General features: G+C 44.5%; 1 protein-coding gene across 1 annotated transcript in view; it reads right to left on the bottom strand.

Annotated features, from left to right (window-relative positions):
• Positions 1–27,656, bottom strand: part of cdh13 (cadherin 13, H-cadherin (heart)) — a 526,046-nt gene that overhangs the window by 274,572 nt on the left and 223,818 nt on the right. Inside the window, exon 5 of the mRNA XM_071326199.1 lies at positions 10,170–10,322. Within this exon, the coding sequence (XP_071182300.1) occupies positions 10,170–10,322 (153 nt within the window). The remainder of the gene's footprint in view (positions 1–10,169; positions 10,323–27,656) is intronic.

The raw sequence follows: 27,656 nt of genomic DNA, 5'->3' as shown, positions 1-27,656 counted from the left end.
GTTGATGATTGATGATTGATGTAAATCTGCTAGTGAGCAAGCTTGAGTCTTTTTACTGATTGTGATTTATTATCAATTCTTGAATAACAACTTCATAATATAATATTCATCATCTTCTAACTCATGATATACAGTATGGCTGGCTGGCTAGTGGCTTGTGTGGATATTTAGTGTATAATATATAGTGGTTAGCTAGAGTTTAGACAACCTGTGTTGCTGCTGCCCTGACTCATGTGCACCTACCGACTGAAGTAAGGATGGAGTTGAGTCAGAGGGTCGTTGATGCAGCCGCTCCTCTCTGTCTTTCTGCCTCTCTCTGCTGCGCGTATCAGCCAATTAGACCCAACATGTTGTATTATCAAGTGTAAATCAAATAATATGCTGCTGTGGCAATACTGTTGATATGGAAACTATGTAGCTAGTAGCTACACACACTCGAGCAGTGACCGCATCTCAATCCATGCATGTTTGGATACTGGTACAGTGAAATGCCTTTCTTGCCATCTCTAAACCCAGCAATGCATTAATCAATAACAATGCATGACTAGAAAAAAACACACAAGAAATAAGAATAGGAAATATGAAATACACAATAAAGCAAGTAAGTAAGTAAGCATACTACATACAGCAAATATTGAAAAAGTCAGTTCCAATAACATATTTCCATGTACAGGGATACTGGAGTGATGGAGGTAGATATGTATAGGGGGAAGGAGACAGGGATACTGGAGTGATTGGGGTAGATATGTATAGGGGGAAGGAGACAGGGATACTGGAGTGATGGGGGTAGATATGTATAGGGGGAAGGAGACAAGGATACTGGAGTGATGGAGGTAGGTATGTATAGGGGGAAGGAGACAGGGATACTGGAGTGATGGGGGTAGATATGTATAGGGGGAAGGAGACAGGGATACTGGAGTGATGGAGGTACATATGTATAGGGGTAAGGGGACAGGGATACTGGAGTGATGGAGGTAGATATGTATAGGGGGAAGGAGACAGGGATACTGGAGTGATGGAGGTAGATATGTATAGGGGGAAGGAGACAGGGATACTGGAGTGATGGAGGTACATATGTATAGGGGTAAGGGGACAGGGATACTGGAGTGATGGAGGTAGATATGTATAGGGGTAAGGGGACAGGGATACTGGAGTGATGGAGGTAGATATGTATAGGGGGAAGGAGACAGGGATACTGGAGTGATGGAGGTAGATATGTATAGGGGGAAGGAGACAGGGATACTGGAGTGATGGAGGTAGATATGTATAGGGGTAAGGGGACAGGGATACTGGAGTGATGGAGGTAGATATGTATAGGGGGAAGGAGACAGGGATACTGGAGTGATGGAGGTAGATATGTATAGGGGTAAGGGGACAGGGATACTGGAGTGATGGGGGTAGATATGTATAGGGGTAAGGGGACAGGGATACTGGAGTGATGGGGGTAGATATGTATAGGGGTAAGGGGACATGGATACTGGAGTGATGGAGGTAGATATGTATAGGGGTAAGGGGGCTAGGCAACAGTATAAAATCAAATCAAATTGTATTCGTCACATGCGCCAAATACATATAACATGAAATGCAACATGAAATGCTTACTTACAAGCTCTTAACCAACAATGCAGTTCAAGAAATAGAGGCGGTGATGCAACCGATTAGGATGCTCTCGATGGTGCTGCTGTAGAACTTTTTTTGATGATCTGTGGACCAATGCCAAATATTTTCAGTCTCCTGAGGGGGCAAAGGTGTTGTCATGCCCTCTTCACAACTATCTTGGTGTGTTTGGACCATGATAATTTGTTGGTGATGTGGACACCAAGGAACTTGAAACTCTCGACCCGCTCCACTTCAGTCCGGTCGATGTTAATGGGGGCATGCCCGGCCCTCCTTTTTCTATAGTCTACGATCAGCTCCTTTGTCTTGCTCACATTGAGAGAGAGGTTGTTGTCCTGGCAATCTCTGACCTCCTCCCTCTAGGCTGCCTCATTGTTGTCTTGTCGGTGATCAGGCCTACCACTGTTGTGTCGTCAGCTAACTTAATGATGGTGTTGGAGTCGTGCTTGGCCACAGAGTCGTGGGTGAACAGGGAGTACAGGAGGGGACTAAGCACGCACCCCTGAGGGGCCCCAGTGTTGAGAATCAGCATGGCAGATGTGTTGTTACCTACCCTTACCACCTGGAGGCGGCCCATCAGGAAGTGCAGGATCCAGTTGCAGAGGGAGGTGTTTAGTCCCAAGGTCCTTAGCTTATTGATGAGCTTTGAGGGCACTATGGTGTTGAACGCTGAGTTATAGTCAATGAACAGCATTCTCACATAAGTGTTCCTTTTGTCCAGATGGGAAAGGGCAGTGTGGAGTGCAATAGAGATTGCATCATCTGTGGATCTGTTGGGGCGGTATGCAAATTGGAGTGGGTCTAGGGTTTCTGGCATGATGGTGTTGATGTGAGCCATGACCAGCCTTTCAAAGCACTTCATGGCTACCGAAATGAGTGCAGCTTGCATATTAGTGTGTGTGCAGGTGTGTGGAGTCAGTACAAATTTATGTGAATATTATGTGTGAGAGAACAAATGATGGAGTGATGGAGTGCGTGTGTGAGTGCGTGAGTGCGTGAGTGCGTGTTGGAGTGACAGTGTGTGTGAGTGTGTAGGGCCCTGTGAGTGTGCAAAGAGACAGTGAAAACTATTGAAGTAAAAGGTCAATAAAGATACAAGGTTAACTCAGATAGTCTGTGTAGCTATGTTGTTAGCTATTTATCAGTCGTATTGCTTGGGGTGGGCGGGGGGGGGGGGGACTTGACAATGTCACGGCAACTTGCGGGAGGTGGGTTCAGAACAACAACAACAAAAACTGTGTACAACAAATATGTGCCTGATGAGAGCCATAACTGATTCTACGTGCAACTGACATATTGGACTCCTCCAGTTTTCCACTTTAAAAGTTATATTGGTTAACACCCCTAGCATATAAATGGTTAACACCCCTAGCATCCCAGTGGGACAAAAGCATGTAAGCTTCGTACACACACACAGTTTGCACAACTTGTTCAAACTCAACTTGTTTTGTCTATCTTGGTCTTCTTCCAGAGCCACAGACGTGGTGTAGAGCACACACTGTGTGTGTAATTAAGTAAGGAAGGGTATGAGTTACCCTGATGAGGCCATGTGAGGCCATGTGAGACCCCGGCAGAGAGAGAGAGCAAGACTGCACCACTGAAGCTGTGTGCCAACTGTCGAGGGCCTGAGGACCACAGAGGGGAGGGAGGCAGATCGATGGCGAACAAACAGCTGTTGGATACAGTGATTCCATTACTACCCTACAGTGGATCAAAACATTCCTTTTGGCAAATGTAAACGATATTGCCCCTCTGGTGGCTGAGCTTATGGGGACAGCAGGAGAGCAACACCACCACACCGAGAAAACCTACTCTCAACTAGCTGGAAGGGGAGGAGAAATCACGGCTACTGTGCTCCTGAACTATGTGGAGGAAATAGTCAGACCCCAAGCTGCAGCACACTGTCAGATAAATCATCAGGAAAATATGCAGTAATGTTCTGTAGCAGCAATAGTACAGAGAGCGGGAACAGTGTGGTACCTTAACTCATACAAAGAGACAACAGCAAACATATATTATTCCTGATGGATTATTGAATTTCTTTCTCTTTCATTATCTGTCTCTTCTCTCACTCCTAAATTCTCTCTCTTTTTCCCTCTCTCTTTTCCATCTCTCTCTCTCTCCCTCGCTCTCTTTCCCTCTCTCTTACTCCATACTCTCTCTCTCTATATATATATATACTGTATATGCTCTCTGTCTCTCTCTCCATCTCCATCTCTCTCGGTTCTCTCCTGTGGCTCCTCCTCCTTGTCTCTCATCGCCCTGCTGTCAGTATCTATGAGGCTGAGTAGACTGCAGTAAGCTGGGGGATGAGGTTGTGCTGCCATTGTGTCATTCTACAGCGGCGTCTGGGAGCATTGAGGAATAGGTCTTATCTGAGAGCAGTAATTTGATCTGGCATCGGGAGCATGTCTCTGTCCCCTGATCCCCATTCTCTCAGCTTTCATGTGCCAGTCTCAACCCAGCTGAGAGACTCTGTAAAAACCTTTTTTGTCAGCCTTTTGGTAGTGAGGAGGAACAACTATTATGAGTTAACCTTCCTTTCAGATAACAGGGAATTGGTTAGCCTTGTTGCCAGGAAGCTATTTCACAGTGTGCTGACCATACAGTACATGCACAACAAGCAGACAAACACTCACACGATTCTGTCCAACAACATCAATGCGCTGCCAAAGATGGTTTAGGTCTACAGAGGGCAGACTATCTTTAAAAGAACAGAGCATTGACTGGTCAGATATACAGACACACACAGTCAAATATACACCTACATGCATAGCCAAACTTCCTCAAACACACCTTTTAAACTGTGTGTAGTGTTTGTTATCTTCTCAAGTTCTATCTCAGAGTCTGGCTGTGTGTCTGGCTACAGACGGATGTCCAGTCCTTTAAACTCTCCTCCAGCTCTCTCATACCTTTACACACCTCAGCCAATGATAACAGCTCACTTATATCCTTATACCCAGGAGCTTCTGCTTGTTTTCTTCTTCTCTAAATCCTCTATCTTCTTCAACTTCCTTTGTGTCTTGTTTCTATGGAAATGGCTGCGTCTCCAACTGTACAACTGTAAGTAATCATGAAATCCCTCTCAAGTCCTATACAGGAGTGAGTGACCTGCTCATGTGCTCTGTGCTGCACTAGGGATCAGACAGACTAAAAAAACACTCCAATGCATTTGGGAGCTCAGAGTCTCCAGCAGCAGAGGGAGAGGCTACTGTCATCTGTCATCTACCCTGAGCCAGACTCCATCTGAGGGGGATTTACCAAGCCTGACATGGGTATGGGCATGGGGACAAGCTGCAGTCCAGACCAATGATAATAGAGCCTTTACATGAGAACTATAAAGACCATGACCATCGAATGAGAGGGAGAGAGATGGAGAGAGAGAGAGGAGAGGGAGGAGAGAGAGGAGAGGGAGGAGAGAGAGGAGAGGGAGGAGAGAGAGGAGAAGGAGAAAGAGAGAGGAGAGGGAGGAGAGGGGGGAGATGGAGGAGATGGAGAGAAAGGAGAGGGAGGAGAGAGAGGAGATGGAGAGAGAGGGAGGAGAGGGAGGAGATGGAGGAGAGAGAGGAGAGGGAGGAGAGAGAGGAGAGGGAGGAGAGAGAGGAAAGGGAGGAGAGAGGAGATGGAGAGAGAGAGAGGAGAGGGAGGAGAGAGAGGAGAGGGAGGAGAGAGAGGAGATGGAGAGAGAGAGGAGAGGGAGGAGAGAGAGGAGAGGGAGGAGAGAGAGAGGAGAGGGAGGAGAGAGAGAGAGGAGATGGAGAGAGATGAGAGGGAGGAGAGAGAGGAGAGGGAGGAGAGAGAGGAGATGGAGAGAGAGGGAGGAGATGGAGAGAGAGAGGAGAGGGAGGAGAGAGAGGAGAGGGCGGAGAGAGAGGAGAGGGAGGAGAGAGAGGAGAGGGCGGAGAGAGAGGAGAGAGGAGAGGGAGGAGAGAGAGGAGAGGGTGGAGAGAGAGGAGAGGGAGGAGAGAGAGGAGATGGAGGAGAGAGAGGAGAGGGAGGAGAGAGAGGAGAGGGAGGAGAGAGAGGAGAGGGAGGAGAAAGAGGAGATGGAGAGAGAGAGAGGAGAGGGAGGAGAGAGAGGAGAGGGAGGAGAGAGAGGAGAGGGATGAGAGAGAGGAGATGGAGAGAGAGAGGAGAGGGAGGAGAGAGAGGAGAGGGAGGAGAGAGAGGAGAGGGAGGAGAGAGAGAGAGGAGATGGAGAGAGAGGAGAGGGAGGAGAGAGAGGAGAGGGAGGAGAGAGAGGAGATGGAGGAGAGAGAGGAGAGGGAGGAGAGAGAGGAGATGGAGAGAGAGAGGAGAGGGAGGAGAGAGAGGAGAGGGAGGAGAGAGAGGAGAGGGAGGAGAGAGAGAGAGGAGATGGAGAGAGATGAGAGGGAGGAGAGAGAGGAGAGGGAGGAGAGAGAGGAGATGGAGAGAGAGGGAGGAGAGGGAGGAGAGAGAGGAGAGGGAGGAGAGAGAGGAGAGGGAGGAGAGAGAGGAGAGGGAGGAGAGAGAGGAGAGGGCGGAGAGAGAGGAGATGGAGGAGAGAGAGGAGAGGGAGGAGAGAGAGGAGAGGGAGGAGAGAGAGGAGAGGGAGGAGAGGGAGGAGAGAGAGGAGATGGAGAGAGAGAGAGGAGAGGGAGGAGAGAGAGGAGAGGGAGGAGAGAGAGGAGAGGGAGGAGAGAGAGAGGAGAGGGAGGAGAGAGAGGAGAGGGAGGAGAGAGAGGAGAGGGAGGAGAGAGAGAGAGGAGATGGAGAGAGAGGAGAGGGAGGAGAGAGATGAGAGGGAGGAGAGAGAGGAGATGAGGAGAGGGAGGAGATGGAGAGAGAGAGGAGAGGGAGGAGAGAGAGGAGAGGGAGGAGAGAGAGGAGAGGGAGGAGAGAGAGGAGATGGAGAGAGAGAGAGGAGAGGGAGGAGAGAGAGGAGAGGGAGGAGAGAGAGGAGATGGAGAGAGAGAGAGGAGAGGGAGGAGAGAGAGGAGATGGAGAGAGAGAGAGGAGAGGAAGGAGAGAGAGGAGAGGGCGGAGAGAGAGGAGAGGGAGGAGAGAGAGGAGATGGAGGTGAGAGAGAGGAGAGGGAGGAGAGAGAGGAGATGGAGAGAGAGAGAGGAGATGGAGAGAGAGAGAGGAGAAGAGAGAGGAGAGGGAGGAGAGAGAGGAGAGGGAGGAGAGAGAGGAGATGGAGAGAGAGAGGAGAGGGAGGAGAGAGAGGAGAGGGAGGAGAGAGAGAGAGGAGATGGAGAGAGAGGAGAGGGAGGAGAGAGATGAGAGGGAGGAGAGAGAGGAGATGGAGAGAGAGGGAGGAGATGGAGAGAGAGAGGAGAGGGAGGAGAGAGAGGAGATGGAAAGAGAGAGAGGAGAGGGAGAAGAGAGAGGAGATGGAGAGAGAGAGAGGAGGGGGAGGAGAGAGAGGATAGGAAGGAGAGTGTGTGAGAGATTGCTAGATATGAATTCCACGCTTGCTTAGACAGAAAGATGAATGTTCTGAGACAGGAAGTATCACATGGACAAACTGTGTCAGTGCTTTAAACTTTTGTTTTCATTTGTTGTTGTTTACATGAGCCTGCGTTTATTTGTATGAGTGCATTTGATTGTGAAGGAATAACAGTCTACATCTGTTCTTCATTTCTGTATATGGTGGTAGCAACTGAACAGCAGTAAGTCAATGATTTGGGTAAGCTGCAGAAAACTGCAAATACAATAACTATAATAGTGCAGCGGTTAAAAACTACGAATCATGGGAAGTTGCTGATCCCGTGTCCTCGTCGTCTGTTGTCTGTGTTGTTCTTCTATACAGTATCTCTCTCCCTCCTTCTCTCACCTCTGAATATTGTCTGAGTGTTTCATAACAGCGGAAAGCGTGTGGTTCCTTCCTCACATTTCAGACCATTAACAATACAATGCGTCAGTCTAGAAAAATCAACGGTGCTGTTTACAACAGAGATTAATATATAACAACATCCTGTTAGAGACTCCCTCCTGAGAGAGAGAGAGAGAGAGAGAGCGAGAGAGAGAGAGACAGAGGAGGAAACAGAATGATGTTGTGGGCTCTGGTAAACAGCCTGTATAGAGGATGAATGAGTGGCATGAGGTCATAGCCCAGTGGAGGTGGGGGTGTGTGTGTATATGAGAGAGAGAGAGAGAGAGAGAGAGAGAGAGAGAGAGAGAGAGAGAGAGAGAGAGAGAGAGAGAGAGAGAGAGAGAGAGAGAGAGAGAGAGAGAGAGAGAGAGAGAGAGAGAGAGAGAGAGAGAGAGTGTGTGTGTCTCCGTTTCTGTTTCTCTGTGTGTGTTTGTGTGCGTGAATGTGCGTGCGTGTGTGTGCACGCGTGTGTGTGTGTTGTGCGTGTATGTGCGTGTGTGTGTGTGCATGTGCGTGTGTGTGGGTGTGTGTCTGCGTGTGTGTCTGCGTGTGTGTGTGTGTGCGTGTGTGTGTGTGTGTGTGTGTGTGTGTGTGTGTGTGTGTGTGTGTGTGTGTGTGTGTGTGTGTGTGTGTGTGTGTGTGTGTGTGTGTGTGTGGGTGTGTGTGCGTGTGTGTGCGTGTGTGTGTGTGGGTGTGTGTCTGCGTGTGTGTCTGCATGTGTGTCTGCGTGTCTGCGTGTGTGTGTGTTGTGCGTGTATGTGCGTGTGTGTGTGTGCGTGTGTGTGTGGGTGTGTGTCTGCGTGTGTGTCTGCGTGTGTGTCTGCGTGTGTGTGTGTGTGTTAGGGAAAAGTCAGGTGAAAGCCCCAAACTTTGCATCTGTGTGACTGATAAAGCAGTTAGCGTGGAGCTCCAATAACACAATGTGTTATGAGTGGGCCAGGCAGGCTCTAAAACATAGCAGAGCAGGGGAGGCAATGGATTATCATAATGCTGCCGCTCCTGGGCATCAATCCATGACTCATTTCCACATTTCTGAATTAAATTGGGCAGTGCATTGGTAGCAGACCAAGAGGGAGAGAGAGTAATTGCATGCTATCCTTTTAGCAATGTTTTCTCTGGATCTAATGTGACTAACAGTGCAACATCCAGCACCAAGCATGTCATGGCAACAGGCCATATATGGACGTAAGCAACTAAATACAAACAGCATCTTCCAATGAAAGAGTCAACACCGACACAAACTGTTAAACCACTGATATGTCATAAGTTAAACCATCGAACACAGACAACTACACAACTCCTCAGACACTCACGCAGGTGGACACAGTCACATCCTTAATCAAAATCTACATTTAACTCAAGTGAAATGGCAGTGGTTTAAAGACTTACCTCGTTAAATAAAGGTTAAATAAAATCAATTTAAAAAAATGATGTGTGCATGCTTGCCAGTGGGGACTGAGATTGGAGGCTGTGTGTACATGTGTGTGTGTGTGTGTGTGCATGTGTGTGTGTGTATTCAGACCATTTGCTATGAGACTCGAAATTGAGATGTTTCTACAACTTGATTGGAGTCCACCTGTGGTAAATTCAATTGATTGGACATGATTTGGAAAGGCACACACCTCTCTATATTAGGTCCCACAGTTGACAGTGTATGTCAGAGCAAAAACCAATCCATGAGGTCGAGGGATTGTCCGTAGAGCTCCGAGACAGGATTGTGTCGAGGCACAGATCTGGGGATGGATACCAAAAAATGTCTGCAGCATTGAAGGTCCCCAAGAACACAGTGGCCTTCATCATTCTTAAATCCACAAATACAGGTGTGCCAAGCTTGTAGCGTCATACCCAAAAAGACCCAAGGCTGTAATCGCTGCCAAAGGTGCTTCAACAAACTATTGAGTAAAAGGTCTGAATACTTATGTAAATGTGATATTTCAGTTTTTTATTTTTAATAAATGGTGCTTTGTCATTATGGGGTATTGTGTGTAGACTTATGAGCTGGATTTTGTTTTTTTTAAGTCAAGGAGTCTGAATACTTTCCGAATGCACTGTATGTGCTTGCGTGTTGTGTGTAGCTGGGGAGAGCTCAGGAGAGAGATGTAAATGTCAAGTGCTTGGCTGTGTCTCTGGTTTAATCCCACCTGGGCCTGCTGTCTCCCTCTGCCCCTCTCTCAGAAGCCTGCTCCTTCCTTCTACTTCACCACCAATCAAACACCCCAGACACTTATGTTTAGCCACACACTCCATTGACAGTCATTAAAAAAGCAAAGTCACATCTACGAACATGCACTCAACTAACTAGACTTGTGTCTATCACTGCAAGTGGGATACAATCAATTGTGTGTGACTTGAAGAAAGAATCACTCTCTTTTGCAAGGGAATGCTTTAGTCAGGAAGACACCCCAGAGGCATTTCAATAAACTAGATTCTCGCAGTCTTCTTATGACTCTTTTATCACAAACCTTCAACTTGTGACTGATAGCATCAAGTCACCCATGAGAGAATTTGAGTCCATTTTCTCTCAGACTGATTCTGCCAGATAAATGCACAGCCTAGATCTGGAATCTAAGTCTGTGGTTGAAACCCAAACACCTCTACTATCTCTCTAATGTTACGTTTTACACATATTTTGTTGTACATGAATGAATAAAAGCATCAGGGGATGGAATCAAAATGTCTGTCTTTCTTTCGGCTGTGTGAGGTATGTACTCACCGTGTAGGAGCTGATGGCCTCTCTGTCCAGCTCTTGGCTGACGGACACCTCTCCGGTCACCCTGTTGATGGTGAACACACCCTTGGGGTCCTGGTCAGCACCGGACCCAGTCATATGGAAGATGTGGTCATTCTCCATCCCCGGCGAAATCACCTGGAGTCACACAAAACAACAAGCAGTCATTAGCAAATTGTCAGTATTAAATCATAACTGGCTGTATTTCTTCCACTGAAAATATGGATGATGTATTTCTTACATACTGTATGTATTCAAATAATGCAAAATCTTCCAAGCAAATGTCCTAGTAACACCAAAACATGATTGCTTTCAGTTAAGTATGTGTATCAGCAGAACAATTCAGATGAGAACATGGTTTGGCCAGATGTGTAATTGACGTGTAACCAGATGTGTAACCAGATGTGTAACCGGATGTGTAATCGGATGTGTAAACGGATGTGTGACCGGATGTATAATCAGATGTGTGGCCTGATGTGTAACCAGATGTGTAACCAGATGTGTAACTGGATGTGTAATCGGATGTGTAACCAGATGTGTAACCAGATGTGTAACCGGATGTGTGGCCGCATGTGTGACCGAATGTGTAACCAGATGTGTAATCAGATGTGTGACTGGATGTGTTACCATCTGTGTAACCAGATGTGTAACCGGATGTGTAACTGGATGTGAGACCGGATGTGTAACTGGATGTGTAACCGGATGTGTAACCATATGTGTGACTGTATGTGTAACCAGATGTGTAATCAGATGTGTAACCAGATGTGTGACTGTATGTGTAACCAGATGTGTAACCGGCTGTGTAACCATATGTGTGACCGGATGTGTAACCAGATGTGTAACCAGATGTGTGACGGATGTGTAACCAGATGTGTGACTGGATGTGTAACCAGATGTGTAACCGGATATGTAACCCGATGTGTAACCAGATATGTAACCGGATATCTAACCAGATGTGTAACCAGATGTGTAACCGGATATGTAACCAGATGTGTAACCGGATGTGTGACCGGATGTGTAACCAGATGTGTAATCAGATGTGTGACCGGATGTGTAACCGGATGTGTAATCCGATGTGTACTCACAATAAGCTAGCAAAGGCAGCAACATCCACAGGTCCCAGCAGAAGGAGGAAGGTTAAAGGCAAAAGAGATCAGAGGATGTTAGATTCACACCACACTGCACACTCACATGCCCATGCAGACTGGTTTGACATGTAAAACCAGTGCTTACAGACCGTTCCCAGATCTGTTTGTGCTGTATAACCAACTCATATGGCGGTTGTCATGCCAAACACCATAGGTGTTGGCAAGATGCTACAAACAGATCTGGAACCAGGCCACAATGTCTATGATACTGTATGCAGGGGTGAAAGGATTCATTTCTTCCCGGTATGGAACCTCCTATACGTGCATGTACTTTTTTAATGGGCCTATTCATCGATTTACATATAGAATCCCTATTCATTCAATAGGACCTCTATGGGCCTAGTTGTAAAGAATTGTCATTTAACTTTTCAAATGAATGACCTTTTTATTGTGGCATAAACACAACCAGTCATGATGTTTACATCTGATTGTCTAACAGTCACTTCAAAGGGCTCCTTTACTAGACTACCTGTATGTTCAACCTCTCACAACATATCTCCATCCTCCAAACAGTGGTGAATGGAAGAGACATCTGTTACACAAAACACCAACAAGTGTAAAGGCATATGGTGATTGTCATTAGGCCAGAATTTTTGCGTCCACTGCCTTGGTTAAAGGTCTGTTTTCATCTAACCACATCTATTTTTGGAGCATAGGCTATAACACACATTTTCAAGTTCATTCACACATTTTTCATGCCTCTGACATGCGGTAATATTAAAAAGTGATATAATAGCCTACAGTTTTCTTGACATTTTGTTATAATTATTGTGATAGGCTCATGTTTTACTGGTACGGCGTACCCCCACTATTTACAGTATTTTGCCGGGACCCCGTACTGGACCTCCTTACTTTCACCCCAGACTATATGAGGATATACACTATATTTACAAAAATGTATGTCCTTCAAACCTAACCTTTTACTGCAGGGGGCTTAGTCAGGGTCACACAGAGTGATTCTTGGTAGTCTTGAACAAATCAACTTTGAAACAAAAGTCTACACCTCACACACATGGTTATGGGCTTAAAAAAAGAAGACACCTGTACCATGTCAGATACAGAGTTGAAATGTATTACATTTTGAGTTTGCATCCCAATATTACACTTTATATACACCACAGATGACTGAAATATAACAAAACTGTTTCACATAGAAACACCAGATTTTCTGCGTGTAAAAAAAGAAAAAATACGAATAACATTCCATCCATGAAGCCACTAGAAAGTGAATTTGTCATTTGACTGCAGTAAAGGACTACAGAAAAGTTATGGGTAGGTAATTAGTTAGTTTCAAACACAGATCCAATTGATGTTATGCCATTTTACATTTTTCCCAGAAGATCCTTGATGTCTTTCAGCCAACAGACGATGCCTGTAGAATGTAGAACATATGTTGTCCTAGCCCATGAGCAGCACAGCACATATGTACTGTGTATTTACAGTAAAACATGGGGCTGTTTAAGGACATTTTGGAAGGACTTCTCACAGAGAGTTCACTTGGAGAATCAGTATATTCACACACAGCTACAGAATAGTCCATTTGAATACAACCATTCCGTACCAGCTACATTATACTTTCACAATGGACTATGCACCCTAAAAAAGGACCTGCAATTATTTAACGACAAACAAACACAGCACATAGTACCAGCCAAAAGTTTGTACACACCTACTCATTCAAGAGTTTTTCTTTATTTTTACTATTTTCTACATTGTAGAATAATAGTGAAGACATCAAAACTATGAAATAACATATGGAATCATGTAGTAACCAAAAAAAGTGTTAAACAAATCAAAATATATTTAAGATTTTAGATTCTTCAAAGTAGCCACCGTTTGCCTTGATGACAGCTTTGCACACTCTTGGCAATCTCTCAACCAGCTTCACCTGGAATGCTTTTCCAACAGACTTGAAGGAGTTCCCACATATGCTGAGCACTTGTTGGATGCTTTTCCTTCACTCTGTGGTCAGACTCATCCCAAACCATCTCAATTGGGTTGAGGTCGGGTGATTGTGGAGGCCAGGTCAACTGATGCAGCACTCCATCACTCTCCTTCTTGGTCAAATAGCCCTTACACAGCCTGGAGTTGTGTTGGTAATTGTCCTGATGATAGTCAAATGATAGTCCCACTAAGAGCAAACCAGATGGAGTGGTGTATCGCTGCAGAATGCTGTGGTAGCCATCCTGGTTAAGTGTGCCTTGAATTCTAAATAAATCACAGACAGTGTCACCAGCAAAGCCCCCCACACTATCACACCTCCTCCATGCTTCATGGTGGGAACCACACATGCAGAGATAATCTATTCACCTACTCTGCACCTCACAAAGGCATGGTGGTTGGAACCAAAAATCTCAAATTTGGACTCATCAGACCAAAGGACAGATTTCCACCGGTCTAATGTCCATTGCTCGTGTTTCTTGGCACAAGCAAGTCTCTTCTTCTCGTTGGCATCCTTTAATAGTGGTTTCTTGGCAGCCATTTGACCATGAAGGCCTGATTCACACAGTCTCCTCTGAACTGTTGATGGTGAGATGTGTCTGTTACTTGAACTCTGTGAAGTATTTATTTGGGCAAACATTTCTGAGGCTGGTAACTCTCATGAACTTATCCTCTGCAGCAGAGGTAACTCTGGGTCTTCCTTTCCTGTGGTGATCCTCATGAGAGCCAGTTTCATCATAGCGCTTGATGGTTTTTGCAACCGCACTTGAAGAAACTTTCAAAGTTCTTGAAATTTTTCAGATTGACTGACCTTCATGTCTTAAAGTAAAGTAATGATGGACTGTCGTTTGTCTTTGCTTATTTGAGCTGTTCTTCCCACAATATGGGCTTGGTCTTTTACCAAATAGGGCTATCTGTATACCACCCCTACCTTGTCACAACACAACTGATTGGCTCAAAGGCATTATGAAGAAAATAAATTCCACAAATTAACTTTTAACAAGGCACACCTGCTAATTGAAACGCATTCCATGAAGCTGGTTGAGAGAATGCCAAGAGTGTGCCAAGCTGTCATCAAGGCAAAGGGTGGCTACTTTGAAATATCTAAAATGTAAAATATATTTAGAAAAAAACATATATTTTGTTTAACACTTTTTTGGTTACTACATGATTCCATATGTGTTATTTCATAGTTTTGATGTCTTCACTATTATTCTACAATGTAGAAAATAGTACAAATAAAGAGAAACCCTAAAATGAGTAGGTGTGTCCAAACTTTTGACTGGTACTGTAGATGTAGGAACAACTGTAGTTTTGTGTCTATTTGTGTACTTCGAGGAAAGGCAACATTTCAAGGTCATCTGTTGTTCCCGTATAGACATCTAATGGTGGAGTTTTCTTTTTAGAGCCATTGACATCCAGCGAGTTACTGCTCTAAGATGAAATCCAACTGGGCTTGTTTAACCCCTGCACCAAATATGTAGCTTGTTTCAGCTCTACAGTACCTACAGGAAAGCATAGGAACAACGGTTTGCTGACTTCTACAGGTTTCAGAGATTACAAATAATAGATCAGCTTTCAATCGCACTGCCTTCTAGATTTAGTCTGGGGGTGACGGATAAAGGAGGTCTTTATACGTGAGTTGGTTCTCAGAGCAGACAGCACTCTATTCACTGTCTCACTGTCTCTATGACAATGAACACAACTTCAACTACTCATACAGCCACATCATTACTTAGGCAATGAAAGCAAACTGCCTCTTTCAGGGACATTTCCATGTCATCAAACAGTCTCTGGCCCCTACTAGGGCTGTTGCGGTGACTGTATTACCGCCACACCAATAGTCATTAGTCATGACTGCAGTAAAATTCCACGATTCACTGTAATCTTCTCTTATGCACTCTGGACATGTTTTAATAGAACCCAACTCGCTAATGGTCGTCATGTTGCTAATGGCCTGGTACTCAGCGCTCTATTGTCCCTCTAACCACACTGACATCCTGAAAATGTAATCTAAAATCACATTAAACACTTATCATCAATACAGTATCATGCTTTTAAAACTCACTTCACTGTGATCGATCCATTTGAAGAAAGAAGTTCAACTACAGGTGGAAACTGAGTGGAAAACATTGTCGTGGTGGATGTTGTTTCAAAGCCTATCACAACACAATGGACAGCGCTTTCTCAGGTGATGATTCATTCAAAACACCCATACTGTTAGAGCATATGATCAAGCCTGAAAAAAAAAAGGCTGAATTAAAATAATGATTGTGCCGTTATACAATACATAGCCTACCGCATATTACGCACAGCAGAAGAAAAAAAAACTACTTAAGATGTCTTTGGTACATAATTGGTATAGCCTATATTATAAATTATTACAAATTCTAGTATTTTCCTTTGAGTGTGGACTGTATTATTATGCATACTGGATGGACTGTTTATCTTCTGCTACGCTCCAACATTACTATCCATGTCTGGGAGAGAACCTATAGGCCTAGGCAATGCTGTTGGTTCATTGATTGTGCAGGGCGGCTACAGAGTAGGCTGGTTAGCCTACAATTACAGTGAATTCGTATTTGATTTTGAATAGCCTAGTAATAGAGCTTTTTTTCTTTAATTAATAGGCTGACACATTACCTTTAGCTACAGAATATCTCATCACTGTGCGTTTCCATCTCCTCCTCTCTCTCCTTCATTCCTTTCTTGAGCACACAGAGTGAGGGCCTGTCAATAGTTTAATGAAATATGTTTCATTGTGAAAACATGTTCCCAAACAGATTTCACTTGGTTTCCAAATTAAGCACTGGGTAGCTGCAGCAACAGGGTTGGCGAGGCCATGGCATATGGAATATCACCTGTCGTGCAGCGAGAGGCTGCATAATCCTCAAACAGTGGTTGATGAGTGAAGTGAAATAAGGGTTCTAATCAGCCCAGACATTTCTATATGCAATCCCAAGTGAAAGCAGCGTTTTGATGGTTGCCACTAAAAAGAGGAGGATCCCAGCTGCTACTATATTTATTTCTCAACTGCTCATATTACGCACATTGCTCTGCTATAAAACCAGTGTAGCCTACCCAACACAATTGAAAAAGGAACTGTGGAAAAACAGCCTCCATTCACTATTCCAGTGCATAAGGATGACATGTATTTTACCCCTGCCCCTGTTCCTGCCCATTTAATAATGGGACATAATAAATCAAAACTAATTTTACATATTAGTAAAGACAAGATTAAATTGAGAATGGTTTGATGGGTGCAAATATGACCAATTGATGTGAGAACAGCGTGTGCAGCCTGAGGCAAGCTTTTTTTGTGACTTTCTCAAATCATCAATAGCCTATAGTCTCACCATGCAGTTCATATTTGTTTTTATTTCTAAGACATTCTAAAGTTTGTCTCATTCACAACTGTTAAGGACTCTTTGAAGATTAGTCCAAATGAGGACTAAAAGAGATCCTAATAAAATCAAATCAAAACTACAGTTGCGGCAAAAACTCTAAATCTAGTGTATAGGACTTGTTTCAAATGATCACTTTTACGCTAAACCTAGTTACTTCATATGCACACTCGCTCCGGAATGGGAAAAATATCCTTTCTATTTTATTCAGCTAAGGTAAATTATCTTCATCTTGCTATAAAATGATATAATATAAAATAATGGTACAGGACCTATCTAATAGGCCCAATTAAATGACAGATGCGTATGGGTGTTGTATAGCTAGTTCCGGGAATATGAACTCATCATGGCCAGAAAAGGTGAGGCATTTATTCTGCAGTGGTTATGATATCTGTATTATGTATTATGTTTATAAATTAAACATTGGGTCACGCCCTGATCTGTTTCACCTGTCCTTGTGATTGTCTCCACCCCTCCAGGTGTCACTTATTTTCCCCAGTGTATTTATCCCTGTGTTTCCTGTCTCTCTGTGCCAGTCCGTCTTGAATGTTCATGTCGACCAGCGTGGTTTCTATTCTCTTTTACTAGTCTTCCCGGTTTTGACCTTTGCCTGTTTTTCTGGACTCCATTCCCGCCTGCCTGACTATTCTGCCTGCGTTGACCTTCGAGCCTGCCTGACATTCTGTACCTCTGAAACTCTGAACTGGTTTTGATATTTTGCCTGTCCATGACCATTCTCTTGCCTACCCCTTTTGGATTGTTAACAAACCTCTTGGACTCTAACCATCTGCCCCCTGTGTCTGCATCTGGGTCTCGCCTTGTGCCCTTACACACTGTCTACTCTAGAAATGTGACATTACAGTATTCAGACATAGCCTCCAAACGTCAATGGAAAAGGTGAACAGTCTGTTCTACCGTTAAACTAGAAGCTTAGGATCGCATAGAGCAAAATACTAGCTACTGAACAAAAATATAAATTCAACATGTAAGGTCCTGTGTTTCATGAGCTGAAATAAAAGATCCCAGAAGTTTTCCATATGCACAAAAACCTTATTTCTCTCAAATGTTTTACATTTGTTTACATCCCCGTTAGTCAGCATTTCTCATTTGCCAAGATAATCCACCCGCCTGACAGGTGTGGCATATCAAGAAGCTGATTAAACAGCATGATCATTACACATGTGAACCTTGTTCTGGGGACAATGAAAGGCCACTCTATAATGTGCAGTTTTGTCACACAACACAATGCCACAGATGTGTCAAGTTTTGAGGGAGCTTGCATTTAGCATGCTGACTGCAGGAATGTCCACCAGAGCTTTTGCCAGATAATTGAATGTTCATTTCTCCACCATAAGCTGCCTCCAACGTCATTTTAGAGAATTTGGCAGTACGTCTGACCGCCCTCACAGCCGCAGACCACATGTATGGCGTTATGTGGGCGAGCGGTTTGTTGATGTCAACGTTGTGAACAGTGTCCCAAGGTGGCGGTGGGCTTATGGTATGGGCAGGCATAAGCTACAAACAACACACACAACAACATTTTATCGATGGCAATTTGAATGCACCTTGATGAGATCCTTAGGCCCATTGTCGTGCCATTCATCCGCCACCATCTCATGTTTCAGCATGATAATGCACAGACCCATATCGCAAGGATTTGTACACAATTCCTGGAAGCTGAAAATTTACCAGGTCTTCCATGGCCTGCATACTCACCAGACATGTCACCCATTGAGCAAGTTTGGGATGCTCTGGATCGACGTGTACAACAGCGTGTTCTAGTTCCCGCCAATATCCAGCAACTTTGCACAACCATTGAAGAGGAGTGGGACAACATACCACAGGCCACAATCAACAGCCTGATCAACTCTATGTGAAGGAGATGTGTTGTGCTGCATGAGGCAAATGGTGGTCACACCAGATACTGTTTTGTTTATCCACACCCCTACCTTTTTTTAAGGTATCTGTAACCAACAGATGCATATCTGTATTCCCAGTGATGTGAAATCTATAGATTAGGGCCTAATAAATGTATTTCAATTGACTGATTTATATATAATTGTAACTGTAAATCTTTGACATTTTTGCATGTTGCATTTATATATTTTTTCAGTTTATTTACTACCTTGACGTGGGTCCAGTTAAATGAGAGATGGGATGAATGGTAGCCTATCCTAACTTGTTGTAAACCTGTAGTCTATTTCTGTCACGAGCGTCGTCTTCGTGGAAATGACCGGACCAAGGTGCAGCGTGGGGAGCGTACATTTATTTTTATTATGAATGTCGCCAACAAAAAAACAACAAAAACGAACGTGCCGCTGACTAGGGCTATACAGGCCACTAACACAGACAACTACCCACAACTAAGGTGGCAAAATAGGCTGCCTAAGTATGATTCCCAATCAGAGACAACAATAGACAGCTGACTCTGATTGGGAACCACACTCGGCCAAACACACAGAAATACAAAACATAGAATGCCCACCCCACATCACACCCTGACCTAACCAAATAGAGAAAAAAAACCTCTCTCTAAGGTCAGGGCGTGTCAATTTTGCAAGTATGAAACCATCACAGTCAGAAAAGGTGAGGAATTTATTCTGCAATGATCATGGAAATGAAATAGCCTAAATAATAAGAAATATATGCCTATTTAAAATGATTTAGCTAGGTTACCAGTGTTTTTGTTATGAATACGTCATCATATATTCCCCATTTGCACAAGGCTACAAGGGTAATTTGCCTTCCTGCAATGCAATTCTTCAACCACTAGAAACTGTGCTTACGCATGGTTTAAAATTTGTGGGAGGACAAGCACTTTTTCACGTCAAGTTCAGCAAATGCCAACTTTTGTGTCAGATATATAAATATTTTGTGCATACGCAACATTTATAATTGAGGCCCCTGAGCCGTATCTCGTAGGGCTGTGAATCATTGATGTTGGCCATTTTCATCATGAACTGTAGGCCTAAGTGTCTGTAAGTCTTCGTGGATAAGTGTGTGCCATCTCCACCACCACTACAGATGCGTAAGGAGCCATGCTTCACAGTTGGGGTAAATGTCCCCTCCACTCCACCTTCACCACTCAGGGAGCTAGAAAGCAGTGGTGGAAAAAGTACCCAACTATCATACCTGGGTAAAAGTAAAGATACCTTAATAGAAAATGACTCAAGTAAAAGTAAAAGTCACCCAGTAAAATTCTACTTGAGTAAAAGTATAAAAGTATTTGGTTTAAAGTATCAAAAGTCAAAGTTTAAATCATTTCAAATTCCTTATATTAAGCAAACCAGATGGCACCATTTCTTAGTTTTTTTTTTCATTTACGGAAAGCCACGAGCACATTCCAACATTCAGACATAATTTACAAACGAAGCATGTGTGTTTAGTGAGTCCGCCAGATCAGAGGCAGTAGGGATGATCAGAGTTGTTCGGTTGATAAACTTGTGAATTTGACTATTTTCCTGTCCTGCTAAGCATTCAAAATGTAATGAGTACTTTTGAGTGTTGAGGAAAATGTATGGAGTAAAAAGTACAATATTTTCTTAAGGAATGTAGTGAAGTAAAAGTAAAAGTACTTTACTATTTATATTTTTAACTAAAGTACAGGTACCCCAAAAAATGACTTAAGTAGTACTTTAAAGTATTTTTACTTAAGTACTTTACACCACTGCTAGAAAGTCATGTCTAGTGAAAGAGTATGTCAACCGTTCCTGGGGACTGGTGCTAAAATGCAGCCTTTCTACTCTCACTTCACTTCAAATCAAATCACATTTTATTTGTCACATGCGACAAATACAACAGGTGTAGACTTTACTGTGAAATGCTTACTTATGAGCCCTTTCCCAACAATGCAGAGTTAAAAAGTAAGAAAATTAGCAAATAAAAATATAAAATAGTAATGCAATAAATAACAATAACGAGGCTATATAGAAGGAGTAGCGGTGCAGAGTCAATGTGCAGGGGTAGTTGAGGTAATATGTGCATGTAGGTAGGGGTAAAAGTGACTAGGCAATAAGGATAGATAACAAACAGAGTAGCACTAGGTTGTGTAAAGAGTGTGAAACTGAGTGTATGTGTGCGTGTGTGTGGTGTCAATATGCATGTGTGTGTGTGATGTGTGTGTGTGTGTGTGTTGGAGTGTGTGTGCGCGTGTGTGTGTATGTGTTGGAGTGTCAGTGTAAGTATGTGTGAGTGTGTGGGCAGAGTCCAGTGTGTGTGTATAGCGTCAGTGCAAGAGAGTCCGTGCAAAAAAGGGTCAAGGCAAATAGTCTGGGTAGCCATTTGATTAACTGTTCAGCTGTCTTATGGTTAGAGGGTAGAAGCTGTTCAGGGGCCTTTTGATCACAGACTTGGTGCTCCAGTACTTGCCGTGGAGTAGCAGAGTGAACAGTCTATGGCTTGGGTGGCTGAGTTCTTTGACAATTTTCCGGGCCTTCCTCTGACACCGCCTGGTATAGAGGTCCTGAATGGCAGGGAGATCGGCCGCAGTGATGTACTGGGCCGTCCGCACCACCCTCTGTGACACCTTGTCGCCGGATGCCAAGCAGTTACCATACCAAGCGGTGATGCAGCCAGTCAAGAGATGGCGCTGCAGTAGACTTGAAACTTCATCTGAAATGAGGCCAGCATGACGAGCTAGGCTCAGGTCCTTCTCCTTTCTTTCCTCTCCTTTCTCCTCAACTCTCTCCTTTGGCCCTACTTCCCCTCGCTCTCTCTTTCTCTCTCTCCTCATTCACTCACTTCTCTTTTACCCCTCATCTCTCTCTATCTCTGTCACTCTCAGTCCTCTTTTCCTCCCTTCTCTTTCCTCTCTCTGAGGCTGGGTACATTACAGGATCTATTGGCCCCCACTACTCCCCCCGTTCTCCCTCTCTCCATCCGTGTGTCTTGTTTATAGTAGCAACAGTCTCAAGCCGCAAGAGTCTGTGGGAGGGGAGAGAAAACTACAGCACACAGCATCATCCTTCTCCTTGACCTCCCGTTCCCATGTGTGAGACTCTACCGTCCGCAAGACTCTGTAATGGCCTTAGAAGAGTCCTGTGAGAGGTTGCTAAGGGAATTGTTCTCTTGAATAAAACCAAGTTGACCCTTTTTTCACTTACATGATAGCTACACTACGTTATGCACACACAGCGACTAACAACTAGATTATAGATATATGTTTTAAAACAGTGAGTGACAAACTGGGTCACATGAAAAAAGGAGCCGATATGTAGTCAGAGTTTGTCTGCTCCTGTAGTATCTTAATGGAGTATACAGGCAGGCAGCGGGAGAGGATAGTGACAATGAGGCAATAAGTTGAGATGAATAGATCAACAGCAAGTGTCATGAGGAGTTTAGAGAGATTTAGGATGTCTGAAGGGGGAGAGTGATCCTCTGAGCTGCTGAGGCGATTCATTTCAGGAAGAATCGTGGGATACACACACACATACACACGCACGCACGCACTCACACACACACACACACGGCCCACGCCATAGTCTTGGCAATCCCTGTGTGGGAGGCCTAGTGGGAGAAGCTCACCTATTTCTATCACCTCTCATTACCATGCCAGCCAACATGAAAGAGTGCAGTGCTCCTGATACAGCCTGCTGATGACAGGGGGTGTGGCTCCTCTCTCCATCTTCTCTCCATCTCCACACAACACAACAGAGGAGAGGAGGACAAGGGAGCTCTACTGTAACACTATGAAGTTGACTGATAAGTGTTCTCTTGGATGAATGTCAATTATTTTCAAATGCAGTGCAGTTTTCCAGTCCCAAGCCATATAAAGGCTTAACTGTACAGATGTCGGATCTTAATTTGAACACTGTCTCCCGCTCGCCTAGCGTAGTAATCGACTACCGAACAGCTCCCTGTTTCATCTATTGCTGCTCATTGGACCCTATGATCACTCGGCTACACAGCTGATGCCTGCTGGACTGTTCATTAACACGGTACTTCCTTTTGTTTATCTGTCGGCCTCAGCCTCGAACTCAGGCCCTGTGTGTAGCTAACTGACCCTCTCTGCCCATTTATCGCCATTTTCCCATTGTTGTTGTCTTAGCTGTTTACCCTTGTTTACCCTACCCATTGTCTTAGCTGTTTACCCCTGTTTACCCTACCCATTGTTGTCTCACCCGTTGTTGTCTTAGCTCTCCCAATCAACACCTGTGATTGCTTTATGCCTCGCTCTAATGTCAATATGCCTTTTATACTGTTGGTTAGGGCATATCTCATTGTTTAATTTTACCGCGGAGCCCCTAGTCCTGCTCAACAGGCCTCAGATAGCCCCCTTGTCCCACCCCACACACATGCGGAGACCGCACCTAGCTTAACTGGCACCTCCAGAGATGCAACCTCTCTCATCGTCACTCAATGCCTATGTTTACACTCACTGTACTCGCACCCTTCCATACCCTTGTCTGTATACTATGCCCTGAATCTATCCTACCACGCCCAGAAATCTGCTCCTTTTATTCTCTGTTCCCAAAGCACTAGATGACCAGTTCTTATAGCCTTTAGCCATAACCTCATCCTACTCCTCCTCTGTTCCTCTGGTGATGTAGAGGTTAACAAAGGCCCTGTGTGTCCGCAGGCGCTCTCATTTGCTGACTTCTGCAACCGTAAAAGCCTTGGGTTCATGCATGTTAACATCAGAACCCTCCTCCCTAAGTTTGCTTTATTCACTGCTTGAGCACACTCCGCTAACCCTGATGTCCTAGCCGTATCTGAATCCTGGCTTAGGAAGGCCACCAAAAATTCTGAAATTTCCACCCCCAATTACAACATTTTCCGTCAAGACAGAACTGCTAAAGGGGGCGGAATTGCAATCTACTGTAGAGAGAGCCTGCAGAGTTCTGTCATACTATCCAGGTCTATGCCCAAATAGGTAGAGCATCTACTTTTAAAGATCCATCTCTCCAGAAGTAAGTCCCTCACCGTTGCCGCTTGTTATAGACCCTCCTCAGCTCCCAGCTGTGCCCTGGACACCATATGTGAATTGATTGCACCCCATCTTTCATCAGAGTTCGAACTGCACAGGTGACATAAATTGGGATATGCTTAACACCCCGGCCATCCTACAATCTAAGCTAGATGCCATCAATCTCACACAAATTATCAAAGAACTACTATGTACATCTCAAAATCCGTAAACATTGGCACCCTCATAGATATCCTCCTGACCAACTTGCCCTCCAAATACACCTCTGCTGTTTTCAACCAGGATCTCAGCGATCACTGCCTCATTGCCTGCGTCCGTAATGGGTCCACGGTCAAACGACCACCCCTCATCACTGTCAAACGCTCCCTAAAACACTTTTGCGAGCAGGCCTTCCTAATCGACCTGGCCCGGGTATCCTGGAAGGATATTGACCTCATCCCGTCAGTAGAGGATGCCTGGTTGTTCTTTAAAAGTGCTTTCCTCACCATCTTAAATAAGCATGCCCCTTTCAAAAAATTTAGAACTAACACTCCAGACTTGACTGTCCTTGACCAGCACATCCCCAAAGCCAACACCTGCTTTGGCCGCCTTTCCTTACAGTTCTCTGCTGCCAATGACTGGAATGAATTGCAAAAATCACTGAAGTTTGAGACTGATATCTCCCTCACTAACTTTAAGCTTCAGCTGTCAGAGCAGCTTACCGATCGCTGCAACTGTATGCAGCCTATCTGTAACATAGCCCATCCAACCAACTACTTACCTCATCCCCATATTTGTTTTAGTTTTTCTGCTCTTTTGCACACCAGTATTTCTACTTGCACATCCTCATGTGCACATATATCAATCACTACAGTGTAAATTGTATTTGAGGTATCCAATTGGTAGTAGTTACAATCTTGTCTCATTGCTGCAACTCCCGTATGGACTTGGGAGAGGCGAAGGTCGAGAGCCATGCGTCCTCCGAAACACAACCCAACCAAGCCGCACTGCTTCTTGACACAATGCCCATCCGACCCGGAAGCCAGCCGCACCAATGTGTCAGAGGAAACACTGTACAACCTGGCGACCGTGTCAGCGTGCACTGCGCCCGGCCCGTCACAGGAGTCACTAGTGCGCAATGAGACAAGGATATCCCGGCCAAACCCTCCCTAACCCGGACAACGTTGGGCAAATTGTGCGCCGCCCCATGGACCTCCTGGTCGCGGCCGGCTGCAACAGTGCCTGGACTCGAACCCAGAATCTCTAGTGGCACAGCTAGCAATCAACACCACAGGCCTTTTTGGGTTGGAGGGTTTGTATTTTGTCCTGTAGTTCATTCAATGTAATTGGAGAATCCAGTGGGTGCTGGTATTCTTTAATAGTTGATTCTAAGATTTGAATTGGATCATTTATATGTTTTTGCTGTTTGTTCTTTATAGTGTTTTATCCATACATCTCTTGTTTTGGTTAGATAACTCTTCGTGTTGTTGTTTGTTTAGTGTACTCCAATTTTCCCAGAAGTGATTCAATTCTATTGATTCTTCAATTACATTGAGCTGATTTCTGACTTGCTGCTCCTTCTTTTTCCGTAGTGTATTTGTGTATTTTTTTGTGATTCACCACAGTGAAGGCGTAGGCTCAGGTCTTCTAGGTCCCTATCTTTTTGGTTGGAAATGTTTCTCAATTTCTTTCTTAGGTTTTTGCATTCTTCATCAAACCATTTTTCATTGCTGTTAGCTCTCTCAGACAGCCATATATCTCCACTTTTAGCCCTCTGGGTACTATAGGTGTGGGGGTGTTGTGCTGGCCTGTTTTGTGTGTCTGTGTTGTCTGGAGTGTGTTGACTAACTCTTTGAGCTCCACCATGTCTCTTTCCAGCTTGGTGAATTTATCCCTGTCAGTGATGGAGGAGCAGTGCAGTTGTGGGACCTGGGTGTGTTCAGTGTTGGGGGGGATGCTATCCTCATCTGCAGGACATTTTGAAGAGGTTTGACCAGACTCGCTCGGAGTCGTCACTAAGAGAAAGATTCTCCTGCCATGCTCTCACTTTGATTCTGTGGAAGTCCTTTCGGTGATGTATGAAGTTGCCCTGCACCACCACCGTTCCATTCTTGTAAAGGTTGACAGAGGGTGTCTCAGTCTCAGGGTCCTCGTTTTCCAGTTTTCAGATTTTTGAGGAGCTTCTCTTTGTAATCTTTCTGTGCCTTGTCATTTTTTTATATCCAATGTGTACTGTACTGTGGGGACTTCTGCACAGAGGGAAGCCATGGAGCAGAGGGCCAAAGAGGCATTTGGGTGGGGGCTCCACACCTCTCACTTCACACTTCTGTGCTGATTGTCTTTCCTAGAAAGCTTGGTAGTCTTTTAACTTAGCACTCAGTCTTTATGAAGATAAATAAACTCAGCAAAAAAAGAAACAGCCCTTTTCAGGACCCTGTCTTTCAAAGATAATTTATAAAAATCGAAATAACTTCACAGATATTCATTGTAAAGGGTTTAAACACTGTTTCCCATGCTTGTTCAATTAACCATAAACAATTAATGAACATGCACCTGTGGAACAGTCTTTAAGACACTAACAGCTTACAGACGGCTATCAATTAAGGTGACAGTTATGAAAAATTAGGACACTAAAGAGGCCTTTCTACTGACTCTGAAAAACACAAAAAGAAACATGCCCAGTGTCCCTGCTCATTTGCGTGAACGTGCCTTAGGCATGCTGTAAGGAGGCACGACGACTGCAGATCTGGCCAGGGCAATAAATTACAATGTTGGTACTGTGAAACGCCTAAGACAGTGCTACAGGGCGACAGGACAGACAGCTGATCATCCTCGCAGTGGCAGACCACGTGTAACAACACCTGCAGGATTGGTACATCCGAACATCACACTTGCGGGACAGGTACAGGATGGAAACAACAACTGCCCGAGTTACACCAGGAACGCACAATCCCTCCATCAGTGCTCAGACTGTCCACAATAGGCTGAGAGAGGCTGTATTGAGGGCTTGTAGGCCTTTTGTAAGGCAGGTCCTCACCAGACATCACCGGCAACAACGTCGCCTATGGGTACAAACCCACCGTCGCTAGACCAGACAGGACTGGCAAAAGGTGCTCTTTACTGATGAGTCGTGGTTTTGTCTCACAAGGGGTGATGGTCGGATTCGCGTTTATCCTCGAAGGAATGAGTGTTACACCGAGGCCTGTACTCTGGAGCGGGATTGATTTGGAGGTGGAGGGTCCGTCATGGTCTGGGACGGTGTGTCACAGCATCATCGGACTGAGCTTGTTGTCATTGCAGGAAATCTCAACACTGTGCATTACAGGAAAGACATCCTCCTCCCTCATGTGGTATCCTTCCTGCAGGCCCATCCTGACAATGCAATGCCACCAGCCATACTGCTCGTTCTGTGCGTGGGCCATTCCCCGCATAAATGTCAGGGAACTTGCAGGTGCCTTGGTGGAAGAGTGGGGTAACATCTCACAGCAAGAACGGGCAAATCTGGTGCAGTCCATGAGGAGGAGATGCACTGCAGTACTTAATGCAGCTGGTGGCCACACAGATACTGACTGTTACTTTTGATTTTGACCCCCCCTTTGTTCAGGGACACATTATTCCATTTCTGTTAGTCACATGTCTGTGGAACTTGTTCAGTTCATGTCTCAGTTGTTGACCCTTGTTATGTTCATACAAATATTGTATGAAAATAAACGCAGTTGACAGTAAGAGGACGTTTCTTTTTTTGCTGAGTTTATATAGAGATTATTTTAATGTTCTTTTCATTCTAGGCTTTCAAAGTAGCTTCAGACTGAACATTACTTACTCAGTTTCAGTTTGGATAATATTTCCGGGTTTCTGTTGTGCTTCTTTTGATGGTTGCTGATTGTCAGAAAGTGCTGTAAGAATCCTTGGATATTTTTTAGTTATGGCAATCAACTCGAATCAAGGATTTGATCAAAAAAGGCAAGAATGGTCTCACATTTGATTAGAATAGGGATTAAAGTCTTCATTACTGGCAATATATTGGCATGCATAAGACTGCAAAATAAAAGAGTTGCAATAAGAACTCCAAGCA

This window comes from Salvelinus alpinus, chromosome 9 (genome assembly GCF_045679555.1).
Source record: "Salvelinus alpinus chromosome 9, SLU_Salpinus.1, whole genome shotgun sequence".
Taxonomy (NCBI): domain Eukaryota; kingdom Metazoa; phylum Chordata; class Actinopteri; order Salmoniformes; family Salmonidae; genus Salvelinus; species Salvelinus alpinus.
Note: the sequence above shows the minus strand (reverse complement) of the source record. Positions and strands in the feature narration are given on the sequence as shown.